Genomic DNA, 23343 nt, shown 5'->3' with positions numbered 1-23343 from the left:
GATAAAAAAACTTACGTAATAATATTATTTATTTATTAATTATTATATTTTTATTTCCATCGGTTGCAACTGTGCATATCCATCTCATATCCGTCTCCTCCTCCCTACCGCTTACAGAAATATCTGCAAACACTCGGATTAGATTCTTGGGTCCCGATTTTTTCGTCATTTCAATGATGGGTTTTAGACGTTGGTTTCTAAGGGTGGCTTAAGAAGGTTTTTTTACATGGATTAGCAGTGAAAGGAACAGAGAATCGGAAGAGGAAGAGGCAGAGGCATTGAACTGTAAGGTAGTGGGTTACTGTTCAGAAATTAATTGATTGATTGATATGGGCATTTTGTTGCTGCATGGGCGTCCTCATGCGCCGGAAGCTAATTATCTTAATTTTAACTTTAGCGGAAGAGGACATTTTACTTGTGGTTGGGCGGTGTGTATCAATCTTTAAAATAATCCATCCAAGCTTTTACTTGAGGCGTGCTGGATCCGCTACTTGAGGCGATGGCGATGGCGATGGCATAAGCAGAAAACGTTAGCTAAGGTTTATATATTTAATTTATATAAAATAATTTGAAATAAAGGACCAGATAATTTTTTTATTTTCCAGAAACTTTTGAGTGGACAGAAATAATGAAATTGATTAATAAATAATTTGCTTACAACAGATTAAGATTCTGCGTCTTTGTTTCAATTCTTTTTGCTAGCACAAGGTTCTGTCATATACGACGTCCAATTTCATGTAAGTTTTTTGATAACAAACATTTTAATTTTTTAATTTATTCATTTATTTTTGTTTTATCACTAATTTGACTATATTTATTCTGAATTATTAACCTATTTTTTCTTATTTTTTATGTAGTGAAATGTCAAAAATGAAAAAAAGAGCAAGAGAATCAACGACTGGAAAATTTATAAATTCAACTAATGAAGGCCATGAAGTTTCAAGCATAGAACCTAAGAAAAATCGTGGAAGACCAAAGAAGTTATCTAATGAAGATGCAATGTTAGATCAATCCAATGTCAACTTGAAAGTGCTTGAGCTAAGTGTGACAATATCATTAGGTGGTAGTGACATTGATGAAGCATTACTAAATAATCTTCATGATTTTATCACTAAGGAATGCCTTGCTGGTAGTTGCTCATTGGAAAGAGGAGGCACAGTTTTCCATTTACATTATCAAATGGTCATTAGAATTCATGCAAAGTCAATAATTGCAGTTAATAAACTCATAAAAAAGTATCTTGGTTGGGATAAGAATAATCCCATTGGTGGCATTGTAATGTGTAGAGCATTAAGGCAGAAGAACATGCACACATTTCATGGTATGATAGGCTATTGTATGAAAGATATTGATAAGCCTCATTACAAAAATGTGTTGCATAATATTAGTGCTGAAGATATTTCAAAGGGAATAGAAATTTACATGCAATATGGTGCAGATGATTTGAAGAACAAAGTTTGTCTTACTCCAACAAACATTTTTGATAGAGCATTGATGTTTTGGAAGTTCTATTTAAAGCATCCTTTAGGCAATAATTTCTGCACCACCATTCATAAAATGATCAAGACAGGAAAGTACTACCCGTCTTCTAATTGGATAACACCATATCAAGGAAGAGGAATGGAGCTTCAAAAAGTTGATGCTTTATGGAGGACAATGGTATACCCATCCAACACAACAATGAAAGATATCTATGATATTTTTATTAATAAACAAAATTTTGATGCTTCACATCCAAGATTAGATTGGTTTATGAACAGATGGAAAAGAAATGAGAATGAAGTTGACGATTTGAGGTATGCCTTTAATGAAGATGAAATAGTAGAGAATTCTTATAAGACTAATAAGCAAACAATTGAAATAATGGAGGAAGAGCAAACACATAGACCGGGTAAAGAAATTGAAAAAGATAAAGACATTCCAATTGATATCGAAGTTGATGATAGTGACAATGAGGAGAACATCCACAAGCTAGAATATATTCCTTTATTACAGAAAAAAAATATTGGTATTGTAATCACTTGAAATATCAATAAATGACATTTTTATTATGTTTTTCTCAAATGTGAATCCATAGGAATTTTTGCCTTGAAAAATAAAAAATATCTATGGTTTTCTTTTTGTCGTCCTCTTTTTGAATCGAGAGTTATATTTTTTTCCGAATAGGAGAGTGAATAGGAGAGTGAATAGATGGCATAATAGCATTTACACTTAAATCTTAGAAATGCCCATTAAACAGCAAGCTCTAGGGTTAATGCTCTAAACCCTCCCCAAACCACACCCCTGTAATTGGGTGTTCTTCTCCAATAATGTTGTTCTACAGGGCAGACGGTTGTCGTTAGCCATGCTACCTGTGCGGGTGAGAGCCGTCACGTCTTCGTCCTGCACCTTGTCTGAAGCGTCGGCGCTGCTGCAGCGCTTTCTGTCCAGCGATGCCTGCTCCGACTCCTTCGCCAGAGGCTATGTGGCCAATGTAGCCCAAGCCTTGGAGGAGTCAATGTCCAGGAAAGCAGAAAGCTTCGATGTAAGGGGCAAAGAAAGACAGCGCAGGCATTTTTCTGAGGCTTCTCCTGGCTTTGTGCAGCACAGCGACCACAGTGACGAAAACCAGAGCCTGCCTGTTGCAGACAATGGGGGGCGAAACATGGCTATGGAAACTGGATCGGCAGTGATGGAGGCGGAGAAGGTTTCCAAAAAGCACAGGAAGAAGAGGAAGCATTCTTTACTCGACGATGGATCCGACATGGTAGTTCAGGAACCAGTGGCTGGCCCCTCTTGTGATGATCAAAAGCGCCATGACAAGAAGAGGAAGAAGGAGAACCAGGACAGGGAAGCAGAAGACGTGGGTGCCCTTAAGGTCTCTGAGAATAGGGTTTCTGCTGCATCTCTGTCTGTTCAAGTGGAAAGAGACACGGAGTCTGCTAAAAGGAGAAGGAAGAAGGAGAAGTCAATCATAGAGGACATGGATGCTCACATGGATTCTGAGGCCAGGGTTTTTGTTGCTCCTTCATCTGCCAAAGTGGAAGAAGACGTGGCTTCTTCCAAGAAGAGAAGGAAGAAGGAGAAAACAGGTTTCTTAGCAACACCAGGTAAGGTTTTACTCCCAGAGAACAACGGAGAGGCCGCTGATTTGCAGGCATTGCCTTTGGACTTTCTGAGCTTTGCTACAGAGAAGGAGAAGAAGAGAAAAATCAAACAGGGATTTGATGATTCAGCCAGGCAGATGCTGGGTGATTGATCTCAAGAACTGATTTTCTCCGGATCATTAAGGTTCTTAGGGAGCTCAGAGGTGAGTTTTTCTGGACTCATGAAGTTCTCTTTATCATCATCAGAAAACATGAAATCTCTCTTATGAAGGTGGGACATTAGTGAACTTTGTCCATCTTGCTTCACATGGAAAGTTCAGTCTTTGTCTCCTACAAACAACTTTTTACATAGCTTTTGAAGAGTATGAGCTGGGGGATTGAAAAATTGGCCAAACTTTTGGTCAAATTTCTTGCCAGCTTGGATTATGTCAAAACACCTCAATCTACCAATGAGGCCAGTGCTTGTAATGGTGTGAGTAATGTTCCATATCTGAGACAAAGCAAAATACATTCAAATCAATGCTGTTTTTGTTTGTTTTCCTGTGTGCAATCAATGCCTCATCCCACCATAGGAACGTATCTTTTGTGGATCAGACCTGTACACAAGGTGGGCTGTAGTTTACCTAAAAAGTGAATTAAATAATGTTAAATAATTGTAATGCTGCATGATTATATTACAAGTGACAATATTTAAGGCTAAGATTATCAGCAATGCGCATGTCCTACTTGTTATAGAATGACAGCATATGCTTAGCAAAGAAACGCATGTGATTGGAGCATGGACTGGCTACCAGTTGTAAGATGTGAGGTGTCAGGTGATGGGTTTCAAGATGAATAAAACCCAGTTTTCATGGCGGTCATGTGGGGTTTGTTGTCTGGTCAGTGATCATTCCCACCTAGACTAGCATGTGCACCTTCTCAACCAGCCCCTGCACCTCAATGGTCCCCTCTAATCGACCCCTCTAACCTAGTTTTCAAGAGTTTTATGAAGCCCAAGCAAGAGAGGCTCCATGTAACATGCGGAACCTTGATGGATAGAATCAGTACTTCAGTGGACAGAATTCAGCAATCTTTCGTGACAAGGGTAACGCACAATAGAGAGATATGTGCAGAAATAGAGAGAGAGAGAGAGAGAGAGAGAGAGAGAGAGAGAGAGAGAGAGAGAGAGAATACCCTCTATAGGGCCCCCACCTCGAATGGTGTATTTGCTTTATTAGAATGAAGAACAATAACGCAAATATCTGGAGACCTGATGAGCCGATTCTTGACCTTCACCCTTCACCCTTCACCTTGGTTGTATTTTTCCCCTTGGCTGTCCTGGCCTTTGGAAGCATAGTCACCAGAAACGAGAAACGGGAATGGAAACTGGGAAACAAGTTTTTTGGGGTAAACGGCCATTTCTTGTGACAATATCACTTGGGAAACTAGAAACGACCATGGAAACGGATGGGGTCTTGAAATGGAGAAACGCGTTTCTAGGACTGAAACGGTCGTTTCTTGTAACTATGCTTGGAAGACTGCAACCCTTTGTGAATTATGAGATGCCAAATGAATAAACAGCCTATGCTATTTATAGAGCTTCTAATGCTGGTTGGTTTGCTCATTCAGGAGTTATCCTATTGAAAAGTCTCCCATGACCAGTTTTAGTGCCTTTTTAGTAGGTGCCTTTCACACCATGTCCTGGCCACCTGCTGTCTAGGCTGTGCCCTGGCCTGTCCAAGCCACCTTCGAGGCTGGCCGCTTGGCTGGTCGGCTGGCTGGCCGGCCAAGCCCATATGGGCTGGCTGATAGGCTACTAGCATAGTTGTTACGAGGCGTTTGAGGCGTATGATTGCCTGATCGAGGCGTCCACTTTTTTTTTTTTTGCTGGTTTGAGTCTTTAGACGGGGGCTTTAAGGGCCCAAGGCAGCCCGTCTCACACACACACTCTCTCCCTCATTCTCTCCCTCCGTCCCTTAAGCCTCTCAAACTTCAAACACACTAGGATGATGATGTTTTTTATACCCACTTTTGAAGCTCTCTCTATACTCTACCGGTTCATTTGAGTTCATTTCATTTTACTTTGTACCCTTGAATCTTGATGATGTATCCAGATGATGAGGATGGACTATTTTGGTCTCATAGGTCATTTTGGCCTTTTGCAGACGTTTAATACAACTTTCTTTCTTTCACACACCCTCTCTCCCTCTCTCATACACACCCTCTCTCTCCCTCCCTCAAGGGTCATACATACACACCCTAGTCTCTCTCTCTCTCGCTCTCTCTCAACTTTCACTATATATATATATATATATATATATATATATAACAGATGCCTCTAACGTCTCTAAAAAATACGAGTCTTTCGAGGCGCGTGCCATACCCGCCTCGTACCACGTACCATACCCGCCTCGTACCAAACGCCTCTGACGCCTCTAACAACCTTGGCTACCAGGCCCCCAAGACTAGGCCGACCAAGGCCTAGTCTCTTTTTGGGCCGGTGGCCATTGGCCATGGGCCTCTCGGTTCCTTAGGGTGGCCTAAGGCCGACCCAGTCTCTTAGTCGAGGGATACCAATCCCTTTCTGGGGTAGTCCAAAGCGCTGCCCCGTTCTACATGCCCTAAAACTCAGGTGTCTAGTATCTAGCTACAAGCCGAACACTCGACATCATTTCAGAGGGTGACTCACATTACGGACTGGCACTGCTTGATGTGCAAGACAATGCACACCTAACCAAGACCATCGTAACGGTGATTACTAGGAACCATAGTAATAGGGGACGGAGGGCCAGGACGCAGAAACGTCGTCCCGAATTGGCGATTCGTTTTGGCGCGGGCTGGGGACGGAGGGGATGCCTCGGGCAAATGCGTCACAAGGGGACGCCGTCTCGGGAACGGCGGAACGGTACGGGCAGGTCGGGGACAGGACTGGAACGGGACGCCGTCTTTTCTTTTTTTTTTTTGGGTCCTTGCCCGTTGCTTTCCTCCCGTTGGTGGCTGGCAGCTTCCCGTTGCTTTCCTCACGCTGGTTGGCCTGGCTGCCATGGCCCATCACCCGTGACCTGAGCCTATAAGGCTTGTGCTGAGTGCTCTCCTCTCTCTCTCTCTCTCCCACTCTCTCACTCTTGGCCAGCCGCCCTAGTCTATAGCTTAAGGCTAAGGCAACAAGCGCTCTAGCCTCTCTCTCTCTCTCTCTCTCTCCCTCCTAGTGCCCAGGGCCAGGTCCCACTCCCTCACTCTCTGTCTCCCACTCCCTCTCTCACGGGCCACTCTCTCACTCTCTCTCTCTTTTTCCCACTCCCTCACTCTCTCTCTCGAGTCTCAACCCGCAAGCTTTCTCTAGGCTCTAGCCTCTCCCACTCCCTCTCTCTCTCTCTCTCTCTCTCTCTCTCTCTCTCTCTCTCTCTCTCAACTTTCACCCTCTCTCATGGCATCTTCTTCACAAGCAACCTTCGGCTTCGCACGTCGTGGTGGTGCTAGAAGAACCAATGGTTGGTCATGGTGGGAAGAGGTTAATGCCAACCGCCTTGGAAGTGGAGGAGGTTCACGCCCGTGGTCTTGCAAGCTTTGCCCCTATAGGCGGACGTGGGTCAGACAAAGTGAGAGCCCACCTTATGCATGAGTCTGGGGAAGAGGTTGATACAGCTGTGGCTCGTTTCTTCTTCCATGACCATATTGCTTTCCATACTGCTAGGTAAGCCTTGACTCTTCCCTCTTAACATGATTTTTCTAAGTTTCATTCTTGAAAGTTCACTTGTTTCTTTTTGTAATCAGATCCGAGTACTTCAAGGCTATGGTGAAGAGGATTGGGGAGTATGGTCCGAACTACACCCCCCCATCATCAGAGTCTTTGCGCACCACATTGCTTGACAAGGAGAAGCGCCTTGTCGAGCAAGCTGCAGAGAACACAAAGCGGCTATGGGCTTCCCGTGGCGAGATCGGAGATGTACTTTATTGCTTCACATGATGCCTTTGGGACAGGGAAGAGTGCAGACGTGGTTGCAGCAGAGTGGGCAAGTGGCATTGAGCTCATGTTCCCGGAATGTGTCATGACCCTGTGTTTTTCTCTGGACAAGATGCAGGTGTGCACGGGGACATGGTGGACAGTGTGAATGGCATCAGGTGGGAGTGAAGATGGAAGCCCATGTGTGGATAACCCCATGTGTGAAAGAGGGCAAAGAGATTTTAGCTTAAAAGGTTTAAAAACCTTTAAAAATTATTAAAAAGCCCTTCATTAAAGATAATTGTGGCCCTTATGCTATTTTGGGGCCACGTGTGCTTTTTGGGAAAAAGGAGGGGCTGGCAGGCAAGGAGGCACCTATCTCTCTAGAAGAAGTGTGTGTTTTTTCGCTGAGGAGGGCTGGTCGCCTGAAGATGCATGTTGGCTGTGCATGAAATGGACTGTGCAGGTACAGTGTACGGCTGCTGTGCAGGTACAGTCCACGTGGCAGTGTACGGCTGCTGTGCAGGTACAGTCCACGTGGCAGATCTGGTTATGCAGGTACAGGCGACGCAGGTCAGGTTGCTACAGATTGGAGGCGGCACATGTGCGGGTACAGTCCACGTGGCAGATCTGTACGGCTGCTGCAGGTTGGCTGGCGGCTGGTACAGGTGGTAGTTGCAGGCCTGTACGGACAGCAGGAGGGTACTGCTGGCGGGCTGCGCTACAGGCAATATAGGCGCATCTGAGTGTCTATTTATGCATGCTTTCTGGAGACTGCTGTGCTGCGCTACAAGACAGGGTCACAGGCCTCCTTTCTCTCTCTCTCTCTCTCTCTCTTCCTCTGCTGAAGAGTAGACAAGGGTTGGTTTCTCTTGATACAAAGGTGGACAGAGGTTGGTTTTCCATGAACATAGACATCATGTCGATGGCGTTCATCTGATGGAATTTTCAGCTTCTCTTTGCTTTGGATTCGGGACTGTTTTGGGATAGTTTATGGGCTGTTTTTGTTTGGCTGCAAATTCAGCTATGTGCTTGGGTTTTGGGCTGCAAGTACAGGTCATTTGGTTATGTTTCTTGGCATGGGAGTGAAGCAAGCTCGCATGGCTGCGTGCTCATGGAGCAGATTGTTTTCTTCCTGCTAGAAAGGAACAGTGGGACCTACAGTATGAGCATCTCTATGTTGCCAGATGTTTCATGAGGGAACAGGCAACTAGATGTATGGGAAACAGAACAGGAGTTTCAAAAGGAAACAGGCCTAAGGGTTTTCGTGTGGAAACAGGTCGTAGGTTTTCTCGAAGAAACATGTTTTGGGTTTCTCCAGGAGATAGGTCACATGCATGCAGAAGGTACAGGAATGGACACATGTTTGGTACAGCCTTGCTACTGTCAGGACAGGGGACAGGGAATCCATGACAGAGATGGATAGTACCCTTGGAAGGTAGAGAGGGTTTGTCCAGGTGTGTCAACTGTATGGTATGCTATGCTGTGATGCGAGTTCTCTTTTGAGAGACAGTTTGGGAGTCTGTGTTGTGATGCAGAAGCACTGGATGTGTCAGGGTGTGATGCTGTTCATAGTGTGAGAGGCTATGGATGGTTGTGGCAGCCTTGATCATGGGAGAAAGCTTCTGTATGCAGACTCAATGTTTGAGAGTCTTTTGAGGTGAACAATGGCTGGACTTGTTTGTGGATGCCGAGTGGACAAGAAGCCAGATGCAGGTTCTTTGCAGGCTTCAGGAGTTCTACTGGGACGGCTGAATTACCAGCCTTATATTGTAATCAAAGCTCTTATAATCAATTAAAGAAATACCGCAAGGGGCGCCACTGCGATTTGGGGCCAATCGGTGTCCGTGTACTTTTTGTAGGAGCACTCTAGCTCCCCTTTTTTTGTTTTCCTTTTCTAGGTCCTCAATGGTGTTGAAGCGTTTTATGTGCGAGTGTTTGTTCCACCGCCCTTTGCTCTCTGAAGGCCGGTTTACAAGGTTCCATTGCCGGGACACATCGTCGACTTTCTCAAGGAGGCGAGCCCGTGGTTGTCACATAAAAAGCTTCAACATGAGAAAAGTGAAAAGGAAGTGCAGGACACAGTGCAGGATTGTGTGTCTTTGCCTATATGAGGTGAAGAGCAAGAGCTAAAGATGAAGTTCGGGAGAAAAGACACCAAGGACAAGAAGTAGTCGGCCAGGAACAAGAAGCAGTTGAAGTGTTATGGTGCAGGAGATGCGTTGAAGGCTATGGCTTTCGACAGTTTGTCACCGGTGGTATCTTCATAGAGGCTTCATGGGTTCGGAAGACAGTTGTGGTGATCTACTATGCTTCATCGAGGACTTGTGCTTACCACTTGGGTGGAGTGCAAGCAGGTTTTGGGTGCCTGAGGATGTATCAGATGAGGCTCAGATGGAAGTGGAGGAACTTGACAAGGTTCTTAATCCTGAGCATATTCTGGCACATTAAGGAAAGAAAGGTACAGGGTAAGGTTTCCCGTCGCTATCCTGTGAAGTTCAAGAGCTGTTCACTGATGGATACGAAGTGGATGGAGGAAGTTCACTGATGGATGCGAAGTGGATGGAGGAGGGTGACTTAGCAGATTCACCTCAAGATTTGCAGCTTTATCTTGATGCCTTTGAGTTGGAGTCGACTCTTGTTACGGCTCATTCAGGTTCAGCAGAGCATAGGTCTGGAGCATTGCCTGATGCTCAAGAGGGGGGTAGCACCTGCGCTCCCTTGTTACAGACAGGCTCATTTGTTATCTAGGAGTCGCTTGGTGACATCTTTGTATTCACCCGAAGGTACTGAGGCTGACAGTACATCTGCTTATGGGACTTCTATGATATTGTGTACTAGTCACAGGAGATGGTGGTTGAGTATGGTTCACAGTCGCGCGCACCTGGAACTCAAACTGCAACTATGGATAACTCTATGGAGGGCATAAGTCTTGCGAGCAGTCCTAGAGTTGGTTTGGTTCATGGCTATATGGATCGAACTCTATTTGTGCATGTATGCATACACTTTTTGAGGTAGAGGTATTTTTGTATTCTGGTGCCATTGGATCCTGGTACCATTAAGAATACATTGGGAAATACTCTGCATTGTGTCATGTGCTGCATGTATGTTGGTATGATACATCAAGTGCTTTATTATGTTCATGGATGCACCATTGGGTGTAACTCCTGCGGGATGGCCATGAGACATATGTGGGAAAGTACTTACTGGATGTAGTGTTTGGATGCATTGAGTGCTTTCATATGCTCATGTTTTACCTTCAGTCGTGGGTCCTGCGGGATGCCCATGGGCGTAAGGCTTGCGAGCAGCCCTTAGACTGTTACTTTGGAGTAGGTAGAGCATTTTGAGGAGCATATTGTTTGCGAATGCATATGTGTGTCATGCATATGTGTGCCATATGTAGAATGATGCATGGTTTTGTTTTTGGCTAACACAGTTAACGTGTTTCCATTTGGTTTTAGACTTTTGCTGTAGGTTCTGAAGGAACAAGCAAGAGGACAGTGTGGCTTATTGTGCAGGATGATTATTCTATCACCCAGATGCATTGGAAGGCCATTGTTTTTGCCATATGGGGTATCTTTGCTCATGAGATGCTTTACTGTGCCATTGAGTGCAATCGAGGACGCTTGCCATTTTTCAAGAGGGGGGTATGTCATGACCCTGTGTTTTTCTCTGGACAAGATGCAGGTGTGCACGGGGACATGGTGGATAGTGTGAATGGCATCAGGTGGGAGTGAAGATGGACGCCCATGTGTGGATAACCCCATGTGTGAAAGGGGGCAAAGAGATTTTAGCTTAAAAGGTTTAAAAACCTTTAAAAATTATTAAAAAGCCCTTCATTAAAGATAATTGTGGCCCTTATGCTATTTTGGGGCCACGTGTGCTTTTTGGGAAAAAGGAGGGGCTGGCAGGCAAGGAGGCGCCTATCTCTCTAGAAGAAGTGTGTGTTTTTTCGCTGAGGAGGGTTGGTCGCCTGAAGATGCATGTTGGCTGCGCATGAAAGGGACTGTGCAGGTACAGTGTACGGCTGTTGTGCAGGTACAGTCCACATGGCAGTGTACGGCTGCTGTGCAGGTACAGTCCACGTGGCAGATCTGGTTATGCAGGTACAGGCGGCACAGGTCAGGTTGCTGCAGATTGGAGGCGGCGCATGTGCAGGTACAGTCCACGTGGCAGATCTGTACGGCTGCTGCAGGTTGGCTGGCGGCTGGTACAGGTGGTAGTTGCAGGCCTGTACGGACAGCAGGAGGGTACTGCTGGCGGGCTGCGCTACAGGCAATATAGGCGCATCTGAGTGTCTATTTATGCATGCTTTCTGGAGACTGCTGTGCTGCGCTACAAGACAGGGTCACAGGCCTCCTTTCTCTCTCTCTCTCTCTCTCTCTTCCTCTGCTGAAGAGTAGACAAGGGTTGGTTTCTCTTGATACAAAGGTGGACAGAGGTTGGTTTTCCATGAACATAGACATCATGTCGATGGCGTTCATCTGATGGAATTTTCAGCTTCTCTTTGCTTTGGATTCGGGACTGTTTTGGGATAGTTTATGGGCTGTTTTTGTTTGGCTGCAAATTCAGCTATGTGCTTGGGTTTTGGGCTGCAAGTACAGGTCATTTGGTTATGTTTCTTGGCATGGGAGTGAAGCAAGCTCGCATGGCTGCGTGCTCATGGAGCAGATTGTTTTCTTCCTGCTAGAAAGGAACAGTGGGACCTACAGTATGAGCATCTCTATGTTGCCAGATGTTTCATGAGGGAACAGGCAACTAGATGTATGGGAAACAGAACAGGAGTTTCAAAAGGAAACAGGCCTAAGGGTTTTCGTGTGGAAACAGGTCGTAGGTTTTCTCGAAGAAACATGTTTTGGGTTTCTCCAGGAGATAGGTCACATGATAGGTCACATGCATGCAGAAGGTACAGAAATGGACACATGTTTGGTACAGCCTTGCTACTGTCAGGACAGGGGACAGGGAATCCATGACAGAGATGGATAGTACCCTTGGAAGGTAGAGAGGGTTTGTACAGGTGTGTCAACTGTATAGTATGCTATGCTGTGATGCGAGTTCTCTTTTGAGAGACAGTTTGGGAGTCTGTGTTGTGATGCAGAAGCACTGGATGTGTCAGGGTGTGATGCTGTTCATAGTGTGAGAGGCTATGGATGGTTGTGGCAGCCTTGATCATGGGAGAAAGCTTCTGTATGCAGACTCAATGTTTGAGAGTCTTTTGAGGTGAACAATGGCTGGACTTGTTTGTGGATGCCGAGTGGACAGCCAGATGCAGGTTCTTTGCAGGCTTCAGGAGTTCTACTGGGACGGCTGAATTACCAGCCTTATATTGTAATCAAAGCTCTTATAATCAATTAAAGAAATACCGCAAGGGGCGCCACTGCGATTTGGGGCCAATCGGTGTCCGTGTACTTTTTGTAGGAGCACTCTAGCTCCCCTTTTTTTGTTTTCCTTTTCTAGGTCCTCAATGGTGTTGAAGCGTTTTATGTGCGAGTGTTTGTTCCACCGCCCTTTGCTCTCTGAAGGCCGGTTTACAGAATGTGTGGTGGGTATTGTTGCAGATGGCGAGGTTGCAAATAGGGTAGCTGGAGCTATTATTGAGGGCATGTATCCACACATAACTGTGTCATATTGTATGGCACATTGTTTGAACAATCTTTTAAAAGATATTGGAAAGAAGTCATGGATTGAGCCAATCATTCAGGAGGCCAATCAAATGGTCACATTTCTCTTGAACCACCAGTTCCTCCGCCACGAGTTCTCCAAGAAATCAAGGCTCTCACTTCTCAAATACTCGACACCGGATTTGCCTACAAGTTCTTGATGCTGGCCCGCTTGAGGGAGTGCAGTGGTGCATTGAGGCAGGTCTTCATCAGCGATGAGTTCACCACTTCTGCATTGGCTTCAATAGCCATAGGCATATTATGCAGGGAACATGCAGAGAACACTTCCTTTTGGGAGGATGTGAAACGCATCGATGCTATGGTGAGGCCTATTGTCCACTTGTTGAGGCTTGTAGATGCTATGCAGCCATGCATCGGGAAGGTGTATTAGGCAATGGATAGACTGATAGAGAAGTTGCAAGAGTTAGAGCTCGTGAGGATAGATACGAGGAGATTCGTTCCTTATGTGTGACAAGGTGGAACTCCTATGCCTCTCCTATGCATGTAGCTACATATATGGTGGACCCTGAGTTTCAGGGTAATGGACAAGAGGGTGACAGAGAGGTCAGTGATGGTTGGAGGCATATCTTCGATCGTCTAGTGCCAGATGGAGGCATTAGGCGCAAAATCAGAGACCAGCTTGCTGCATATAAGTCCTTTCGTGGTGCTTTTGGTTGTGCGGATGCACAGGAGGATAGGTTTGAAGGTTGGGGTTGCTTTGTGGTGGGAAGACTATGGTTCAGATGGGCCTGAGTTGCAACACTTGGCTGTCCGCAATCTCAGTCAAGCTGTAAGCTCCTCTTGTTTGGAGCAGCTTTGGAGTTCTTACAACCATATTGCATCAAAGAAGAGGAACCGCCTTGGTGTAGAAAAGGCCAATGATATTGTCTTTGTAAGCGCAAACTTGCGAATGCTTTGCAAGGGTGCGACTGCAAAGGCAGATCCCTTTACTCAGTGGGAGATGGAGCAGGAGGAGAAAAATGAGCAGGTGGAGACACAACAGAGCCCAGAGGATGATGCCACTACCTTTCAGACTGGTCATGTAGGCAGCCATGATCATGATACTTCTCACGCTCCAGCCTCTGATTGAGCATTCAAGGCTCTATGATTTATCATTTAGCTATGTTTCATTGTTTTTACTTTTGAGTCTTGACTCAGCACTTTATGTGCATTGTAGACACTAGTCTTTTGTTATTTGATAGTGATCATCATTCCATGCTTATATAATGGTTTGAACTTTGTCGGTGTACTTAAGTCTTATTAGCACTTGTTCGGTGTTTGCGTCACATATTGCACATTTAAAGTGATGCCTTGAATGTTCAAAGTGTAAAAACATAAATGTTATTTTATTTAGTGTGCTTTGTAGTCAATAAATTGCATATTCCATATGCGGTCCCCGTCCCCCCGTCCTCGTTCCCTGCCTTTCCTCGTCCTCGTCCTCGTCCCCGTCCCCGTCCCCGTCCCCGTCCCCGTCCCCGTCCCCGTCCCCGTTCCCCGTCCTCGTCCCCGTTCTCGTTCCCGTTCCCCGTCACTTTGGAGACATTCAAGAACCTCAAGGTGGCTTTGTTAGAAGCTCCTTGTCTAGCACTGGCCTCGCGGAATGAGCCGTTCCTAGCATAGTAACATGGAGTCATTTGGATTTGCTGCCTTCTAGTCTTGACATCCTTAAGCATATCTGTAAGATCCGCCGAGAGGTCAAAGAATCTGTCAATGTGGGTGGAATATACTTGGCATATGTCCACAAACGAGCAGATCTCATAAGTTGTGTGCGGTATCTCCTAATTGACTATCTCAACCACTTTGGTCTGATCAAGTCGGATGTCCTTGGCATTGATTATGTATCCAAGGTAGTGAATCTCCTCGAACAGATAAAACTCTGACTCTTTCTCATTGACATAGAGCTCGTTACTTTCCAGCAACTTCAAAACCTTCCTCACATCAATGTCATACTACTCGATTGTAGTTGAAAATACAAGTATATGAACACACTTACAAATAAAGTCCCGGAATATCCGCATATCATGCGGTTGAATGTGGCTGGGGAGTTCGTTAAGTCAAAAGGCATGACCACAAATTCATAGTGGGCCCGTTTTGTACGGAAGGTTGTCTTAGGGATGTCCCTCTCAATAATCCGAACCTGGTGGTACCCACTTTTCAAATCTAATTTTGAGAACACTTTGGTTCCATTTAGCCTCGATAAAATGTAATCTATCTGAGGCATTGGGAACTTGCTTTTTATAGTGAGCTTATTGAGTGCACGATAATCTACACACAAGCGAGAAGAACTATCTTTTATCTTGACAAACAGGATCGGTGTGGCAAATGCGACACACTAGTGCGTACGAAGCCAACCTGCAGTAGCTCTTGGAGTTGGCGGTCCAACTCCAATTTCATTGCCTTGAACATGCGGTATGGAAACTTGCTCTGGGGATCTAAGTCTGGGAGGAGGTCTATCTTGTGGTCCTCCGGTCTAGACAGGGGAGCTGTGATAGTTTTTGGTGCAAGAATTTTAGAAGTGAAGAAGAATCTTCTGGAATTTGTCATGGAGAGCCTAGTACTTCTTAGAAGCGTTGGCCACCGTTTGGGTAGTTTGGATATAAATCACTGCACATTGTGCATCTTTTCGTATTTCTCATTTAGTTTGCATGTGGCTTATGAGAGGAAAGTTCGGGATCCCTGGTTCACACTTAATGATCATTGGGGCTTTGAACACGTTTCGGGTAATTTGGAAAGTGGGCCTATCCCAATCGATGTCTGGTTGAACTTGTGAAACCATTGAATTTCCAAAATTATGTCTGCTCCTACAAGAGGGGCAACCATAAAGTCTTGCATAAACTCGGTGCCCTGAATCACTAGTTTAGCACCTTGAGCTTCAAACTTGATGCTCGTTGTCATGCATGTGCTAAATCCCTCTACCTTCTTGTCTACTGAAGTCAACAAGAACCAGGCTCATCGAGCGGCTTGTTCGGTGACCACATCCTCTGTGCTGCCGTTGTCAAACAAGACAACCACCACCTATGTAGCCAAACGTCTTGAGTAGTTCATTGCGCGCATACTCTTGGTCTTGCTCGCCCTTCTGCTTCTACTTATCTTCGAGGTCTTGGTTGATGATCGCACCAACCGAAGAACTGGGGTCTGAAGAACTAGAGACGATCACTAGGGTCTGTGTCGGAGCAGGGCTCACCCAGAAGCTGTGGAGGTTGGGCTTGGAGTCTAGGGAGTGGTAGTCTTCTTTGGACAATCCTTAGAAGTGTCCTTTTGTATGACAAAAGAAACACCTACTCTCCTTCTTATACTGAGCTATTTCTTATGGGCTCAACCATCCACCGGTCTTGCCTGCCTGAGCTTTCTGGTCGGGAGTAAGCTTGGGTGCATTAGTCGAGTTCTTGGAGCCAGAGGCTCCCATACTCTATCCTGGGGAAGACTATTCTTATAAAAAAATGTTTGATTGTAAACATAAGTTTGAAATTTTGTTGGCAAACTACAGGATTGGTTGCGCATTTTGACGTGCCCCCTTGAACTCGTCTTCGAGTCGCTCGAGGTAATGGGGCGGTAGAAACCGCCACTTAAGATCTATGACGAATTCGTCTCAGACATAAGCTGCCATACCGAATCTGCCCACTGAGTCCACCGTGGGATGGCCTCGCCCTCTAAATACCAACTAGCCAAGATCACTCTGTTAGTATCATTTTTGTTTACAACAGCAAAATAAGCTTCAAATTGATGCAACCAAGGGTCGTGGGGTTGAGTTTACCATTATACTTATTGAAGTTCATCTTCTCGGGAGGATGACTCGAGGAAGAAGTTGATGTCGCTCTTGCGTCTAAAGCCGCAAGAAATCTTTTGTGCTCCACGTGTTGTCTTGCGTCTTCTTGTGTAGCAGCACGGGATGCTGCCACACGGTCTTCCATCAATCGAATCTCCAATGCTCGCATCGTCAACTTGAGTTGCGAACTCAGTTGTGGTAGTAATCCTCCAGAAGGGTTATCCGAAAGAGGATCAATTGTCGGGTTTTGGGAAAGAGACGGAGACGGAGAAAAAGGGCTAGAGTACGGGTTCTGTCTTCTAGGGCCAAGTTCTGTGCCTTTTGCTTTTCCAACTTGGTGTTCTGGGTTGCGAGTGCTCGCATCATCGTTTGGAACATCTTGTGCACACTCATGTTTGCCGTCCTCGAAGTACTGCTTGGTGCTTCTTGTTTCGGAGTTCTTTGTTCTCTCTCTTCGTCGAAGCTCGCCATAGTGGGAATATGCACTTCCTTTTCGGAGCGCAACAAAACCATCCACTAAGCGTGTGGGAGACTTTCTGGAGGCTAAAAAAACCAAAAAACCAATTGTCCTTCTAGGGACATGAGTCACACCAAAAGGGGTAGTTCATAGGTGTCTAAAAACCAACCACATAAGCGAAAAATTTTCCTTTTTTTGGGGGGTTTTTTTGGCTGAATCTTCATACTTGAAGAAGGCTATGATACCAATGTAACATGCGGAAGCTTGATGGATAGAATTGGTACATGGACAGAATTCAACAATCTTTCCTGACGAAGATAACGCACAATATAGAGAGATATGTGCAGAGAGAGAGAGAGAGAGAGAGAGAGAGAGAGAGAGAATGTTGGGTCCCGAATACCTTCTGGAGGGCCCCCACCACGAATGATGTATTTGCTTTATTAGAATGATGAACAATAATGCAAATATCTGTAGATCTGATGATCTAATTCTTGATCTTCACCCTTCACCTTGGCTGTATACAGTTTTCTCCTCTACTGTCCTGGCCTTTGGAAGACTGCAACCCTTTGTGAATTATCAGATGCCAAATGAATAAACAGCCTATGCTATTTATAGTGCTTTTAATGCTAGTGGGTTTGCTCATTCAGGGGTCGACCTGTTGAAAAGTCTCCCACGACCAGTTTGTAGGCACCTTTCAAACCACGTCTTGGCCGCCTTTGCTGTCCAGGTTGCCTCTGAGGCTGTCTGCCTGGCTGGTTGGGCTGGCCTCCATGGCTGGTTGGGCTGGCCTCCATGGCTGGTCGGCTGGTTGGCCAAGTGTCACCAGCCTGGACATTTCCCAGTATGAAAGGAGTCTGGTGGACTCCAGGATGTCTAAATATTTGGAAAGTACAAGCTTTGGGAATGGGGGATTATCCTAGAATACAAAGGACCACACTCCTAAAATTTAGGAGAGTTGCAATTTTTGGCCCGACTCCGATGGAAATTCTGTTCGCGTCATTACATCTGGAATCGAGCAGATACCAAGAGTTGGCAACGGAATGTCTACCAGTTGGGATATTTTTAGAGATAAAGTTTATGGAAGGACCCATCTCTTAGATTGGGACATGTGGCAAGAAAGTGGACCAAAGTGAGACAAGTGGCCTGACACTTGTTAGAAAGTGGATCAAAGTGAGACAAGTGGCCTCACACTTGTCACTTCAGCTATTGTGTGGCTCTCCACTTGTCATTGTAGCCTTCTCTTGCCATTTTAGCTCATGGGAGGCCCAAATCTATAAATTGGAGCCCTCTATCTTCATTAATAGAGTCTCTCTTGCTGCACACTAGCCTCTACCACCGTTACAGGGTGCCCTAATGATGGCTACTCTCTTTCTCTCTCTCGTGAAGGCTGCCCATGAAGAATACCGATTGTTGGGGATTGTTTTGGAGGCTTCCATCGCGAAGAAATACTGAAGGCAAGGGTATTTAATCATTTATTATGATTTCTAGTCATTGTACTTGTTGTACCAGCCTTTGTACCTACTGTACCAGCCATTGTATTGGCTGTACTAGTCCTTGTACTTGTTGTACTTGTTGTACCAACCACCGTATCGGCTGTACCAGCAATTGTACCTGCTGTACCAGCCACTGAACTGGCTGTACCAGCCACTATACTTGCTGTACTAGTCATGGTACATGCTGTACCAGCATTTGTATTACCAAACGTTCCAAGATAATATCACATGGCTGTCTCTCTGTGGCAGAAGGTGCTCCAGGGGACGTAGATGTGCACCACCAAGTAGGTGTTAAAAGTCGTATCTCAAAGTGGGGTGGTAGTCGGCCATTTCACTTGTGAGGGTATATATACCCATGCCCACCCATTGTATTAATCAACCTATTCATTGCTAATACATATCAAAGCTGTTCGCCAACCCCTCTCTCTCTCTCTCTCTCTCTCTCTCTCTCTCTCTCTCTCTCTCTGCGTCAACTTCTCTCTACGTGTGTGTGTATTCCGTTGCACCAGCTTTGACATGGTATCAGAGCTTCTGGCTCAATGATCCTCAAGCGCAGGTAGGAGCAGTTGAGAACAAGAGCTGCGTTTTTTTGGCTTGCGTGCTGTATTGGCGACGATCGTGAAAGGTGGTGTAGTGCTGCTGTACTTTGGCTTCGCTATCAGGTGAGGGGCTGTGTTGTACTTCGGCGTTGCTGCAGACAAGGTGAGGAGGGACTGGGGCGGCACTTTGCGTTTTTGTTCCAGTAGCGCTTGGTGGCGCAAGGTTGCACACCACAAGTGGCTGCAGCAAGCAAGAGCTTCAGTGCTGCGTTTTCTCCTGGTTGGTTGTGGGCTTGCGTTTTCCTGCCCTGTTGCTGGTCGGCCAGTTTTTTAGAGCACTTTGGAGGCTGTTTTTGCTTTGGACAGCATCATAGCAGGCCAGGAGGGCACCGGTGACGCAAGGGTGGAGCCTCGGGAGTGGAATCTAGGACGCGGCCAAGACCTGCAGGTCAAAGTGCTCGAGGACTCAGGACGAGATTTCAACTGTGTTGACTGTTACAAGAGGGCGTCGGCTACGGAGAGGAGGTTTGGATCGACTGAGAAGATCTTGGACGGAGTTTATGAGATGGGTCTCCCGTGTTCAAGCAAGGACGACAAACTGAATGGCGACAATTATGCGCATTGGAACTTGATCATGAGGCTATGGTTTAGCAGAAAAGGCTTATGGGACATTGTTGATGGCTCGGAGGAACGTCCCCGAAGGGATAGCAATCGGTTCACACGTCTTCAGGAGGAGTTTCTCAAATCTCTTGTGGATTGGGATGCTCACAATGCGAAGGCGATGTCGGCGATTGCAGAATCTCTCACCAAGGAAATTTCCCTTGCCATTCAGACTTTAAAGACTGCCAAGGAAATGTGGTCAAAGCTTGCAGGAATGTTTGATCGAGACTCAACAATGCGAGCAGTAACCCTTCTCGGCCAGTTGTTTTCCATCAAGTTTGAAACCGGGACCTCTATGCAGTCACTTCTAATGAAGGCAAAGGTTATCCATGATCAGTTATCGGCTATGAATAGTGCATTAACTAGTACCCAGTTAGCTGCCTTGGTTCTTACAAAGTTGCCTGAGGAGTACGAGATGGTCTCGAGGGCATTACGCTTACAAGTCACGAAGGAAAAGCTGGAATTTGATGATCTCAGCTCTTTTCTCATTGAGGAGGAAGCAGTGCTCATTTCCCAAGGCAAGATTCGGGTTCCGAAGGATGTAGAATCGGCACATGCTGCATCGGAATCCAATAAGAAGTCTAGGAGCCGTTGTTATAAGTGCGGAAAGCGAGGGCATTTGGCTCGGGATTGCAAATCCAAAGCTAAAACTCAACGCTCGACAAATGACAAAGGCAAAGGCAAAGCTGACGAGGATGACAGTGACTGATTCTAAGAGGGATGCTACGGCGTCTGCCGGTGTGGCGAGGACTTCACTGGCACATACTCCAGCATTCTAGCTTGGTGGATGGATGCTACCACGTGCTTCAGCCAGAGAGAGGCATGTGAGTGGCAGAGAGGGGCAGTCTGTGCTCCCGTTTTTGGTGATTTGGACCCGTGTGTCGGAGTTCAAGGCACATGCATCTGGCATGGAACAGCTTGACAAATCTATGGACGTGATGTGTTCGCAGTTCATTGTGGTAACATTATGGACGGGATGAATTCCTAGTTCATTGTCAGAGAATTTTGGGCGTCATGTGTCGATAGTTCAATGTTCAGGAGATCTTTTGGACGTGTGTGTTCTCAGTTCAACGAATGGGGGATCATGAATGTGGAGTTGTCTGCAATTCATTATTCTATGTGGCAGCTGAAGCTCAAGATGGCATTCTTTGAGGAGACAGTTTTTTTTGGGTGCATTTTCCGAGGTGTATTCGGTATCCGGCCGGTATTGAGGTGTCCATGGTTGCATCTACATCAACTTGGTTTCTTCATCTATGTCCACTATGAGCTACAGAGAGGGTGTTAAAAGTCGTATCTCAAAGTGGGGTGGTAGTCGGCCATTTCACTTGTGAGGGTATATATACCCATGCCCACCCATTGTATTAATCAACCTATTCATTGCTAATACATATCAAAGCTGTTCGCCAACCTCTCTCTCTCTCTCTCTCTCTCTCTCTCTCTCTCTGCGTCAACTTCTCTCTAAGTGTGTGTGTATTCCGTTGCACCAGCTTTGACAGTAGGACCACTCTGAACTGGCCTGATCCCTGGTGGTGCCTGGGTGGTCATCCTCACTATGCAGGTATGTGTAGATCCTAGGCTCTAATACCCAATGTAAGACTAGTAGTGCTGTGAGAGTGTGAACAGAGAGAGAAACAGCTGAAAACTTGTACACATACTTAGTATCTATGCCAGCTCTGGTGCAAATCCTAAGAACCCAAGCTTAGTTACAGAAGAAAATTAGAAATTGTGTACAATGCTGTCTGGGAAATACAAAATGATCATCCACACAGTAGAAGTGCCCAAGTTGATGGAGAAAGCAGATTTCCCTCAATCTCTAGCAATCTGCAGCTGATTCCTCCCCTTCAGAAAGACTGAAAGTCTGATGATGAATAAGTAGGGAGGGGCCTGCTCTATTCATAGGGACATTTTGGATCCCTACCACGGGTTGGCCTGCTCGACCTGCCATGAAAATCTCATTTATATAGCCATCCCAGCTGGTCACATCCCATCTCCTCCCATGCAACAGGTGTCGATGTGTGCTAGGTACAAATCATTTGGTGCATCTAAGCATGCAATTTAGAACATCACTGGAGGCCATGGTGATGCATGCAGATTGAATCACCTGCAGATCAGCTGAGAGAGCTCTACTGGGCTGTTGCTGAGAGAGAGAGGTGTCTGCTGCAAGTATGATGCTATGGACTTGGAGGATGACTGCATTGGCCAATGATGTGGTGGCGGTGAGGCTTATTCTTGTGGACGGCTTGGCATCATCTCTTGGGTATGACATGGTTTTATTCTAGGAGTATGGGTTTTTGTCGTTCTTCTTCAACAAGTATGTCGTGTGCTTGTAATTTTTTAAATTGTTGTGGAAGGCCCTAACCACCTATATCGGCGAGATTGTACTAGATTTTTCTACTTACGAGGATAAAAGAGCAGAACTTCATGGCCTTCTGCATACTTGTGTTCTTCCCTTAGTGTATCATATGGATTATTTCTTGAGCTACTTAAGTTTGTGTAATGGAACCTTCCTCATAAAGGTTGATTAGCCTGCAAATGGTGATACTTGTGTTCTTCCCTTAGTGTATCATAGGGATTATTCCTTGAGCTACTTAAGTTTGTGTGATAGGGCCTTCTTCATTAAAGGTTGATAAGCCTGTGAATGGTGGTACCAATCTATGGTGTCCCTGTACTTAGATTGAACCTGTAGTATGGGGACTTTAAGAGTTAAAACTGGATCTTGCCCATATAATACTCAAAAGGGGGTGAGATTACCTTATTGCAATCTTGATGCAAAGGGTCAACAAACATCTCTTTTATCCCTCTTATTATGTTTGTGGAGAGAAGAAAGGGATTGATTAACCCCTAAACAATTTGGGGTGACCTCCATTACTCTTGATTTGAAGTTTTATCCCTAGTCTAATAAGTTTGTCTGTGGCAGGCATGGTGAGAGATCATGTCCTCAAGCAGAAATGTGGCCACTGTGTTTGTAGTTGCATCAAGAAATGCTTCAGCTTTCCACCATCAGGTGAGGTACTCTATGTCGACGATGATGTACTTATTCCTGGATTTAAAGTGTGGCAATGGTCCAACAAGATCTCAAGCGATCATTTCAAAAGGAGCTTTGACGTTTACAGAAGCTGCTTTCTTTTTAGTGGCTTACATTATTGTCATAACTTCTGTCATCAAATGGTGAGAAGAGGGGTTTCCTTACATGAGAGGCCAATAATAAGATTGTCTCGAATAGGACAAAATGTTGTGAAAACCAAAATGTATACAAAAAACTAATTGCTATAGAATGTAAAGCCTTTTGTTTTGCTCTTTGGAAACACAATACAAAAAACCTTGTTGCAATGTCAACTCGATCTATTGACGGTTGTTTGCAGAATGTGAATCTACCTGTTGTAATCTTTACCTGAGCATTTTGTCTATCATAGCTTTTGGACCAAGAATGGTTTGCACTAGTCTTGTTATAAAAAAGCCAGGACTTTTGTTAAAAATATTTTCCCTGTAGTTATAACGACTCAAAAAAATCTTCTAGGGGGGTATTCTCAACATGAGACACTAGTCGAAAAAAATATTGACCACCATTAAAGTTTAGAAAATCTAATCTTCCATCCTTGGCCCATTTTTAAATTGACATTGGGCATTTTCTTTCGGCCAAATGGAGAGAATTTTAAGTATTTCCTCTCAAAGGCAAGGTTATGACATCATTTTAATGCTACTTTTATTGTTTTTGAAAATTGTAAGTTTGCTTTCAATTTATCATATGTAGATGCATGCT

General features: G+C 45.2%; 2 protein-coding genes across 2 annotated transcripts; both read left to right on the top strand.

Annotated features, from left to right (window-relative positions):
* The first annotated feature begins 871 nt into the window (after positions 1–871).
* LOC147640477 (uncharacterized) lies at positions 872–2025 on the top strand. The gene has a single exon (XM_086825359.1). The coding sequence runs from the start codon at positions 1000–1002 to the stop codon at positions 2023–2025; it is 1026 nt and encodes a 341-aa protein (XP_086681485.1). The 5' UTR covers positions 872–999.
* Positions 2026–2255: 230 nt separating this feature from the next.
* LOC147640476 (uncharacterized) lies at positions 2256–22919 on the top strand. Its single transcript, XM_086781081.1, has 2 exons — positions 2256–3289; positions 22501–22919. The coding sequence occupies exon 1, from the start codon at positions 2345–2347 to the stop codon at positions 3236–3238; it is 894 nt and encodes a 297-aa protein (XP_086637207.1). The 5' UTR covers positions 2256–2344; the 3' UTR covers positions 3239–3289; positions 22501–22919.
* Positions 22920–23343: the final 424 nt, after the last annotated feature.

Source organism: Cibotium barometz, chromosome 3 (genome assembly GCF_041138505.1).
Source record: "Cibotium barometz isolate CiBa-2024 chromosome 3, ASM4113850v1, whole genome shotgun sequence".
NCBI lineage: Eukaryota > Viridiplantae > Streptophyta > Polypodiopsida > Cyatheales > Cibotiaceae > Cibotium > Cibotium barometz.
Note: the sequence above shows the minus strand (reverse complement) of the source record. Positions and strands in the feature narration are given on the sequence as shown.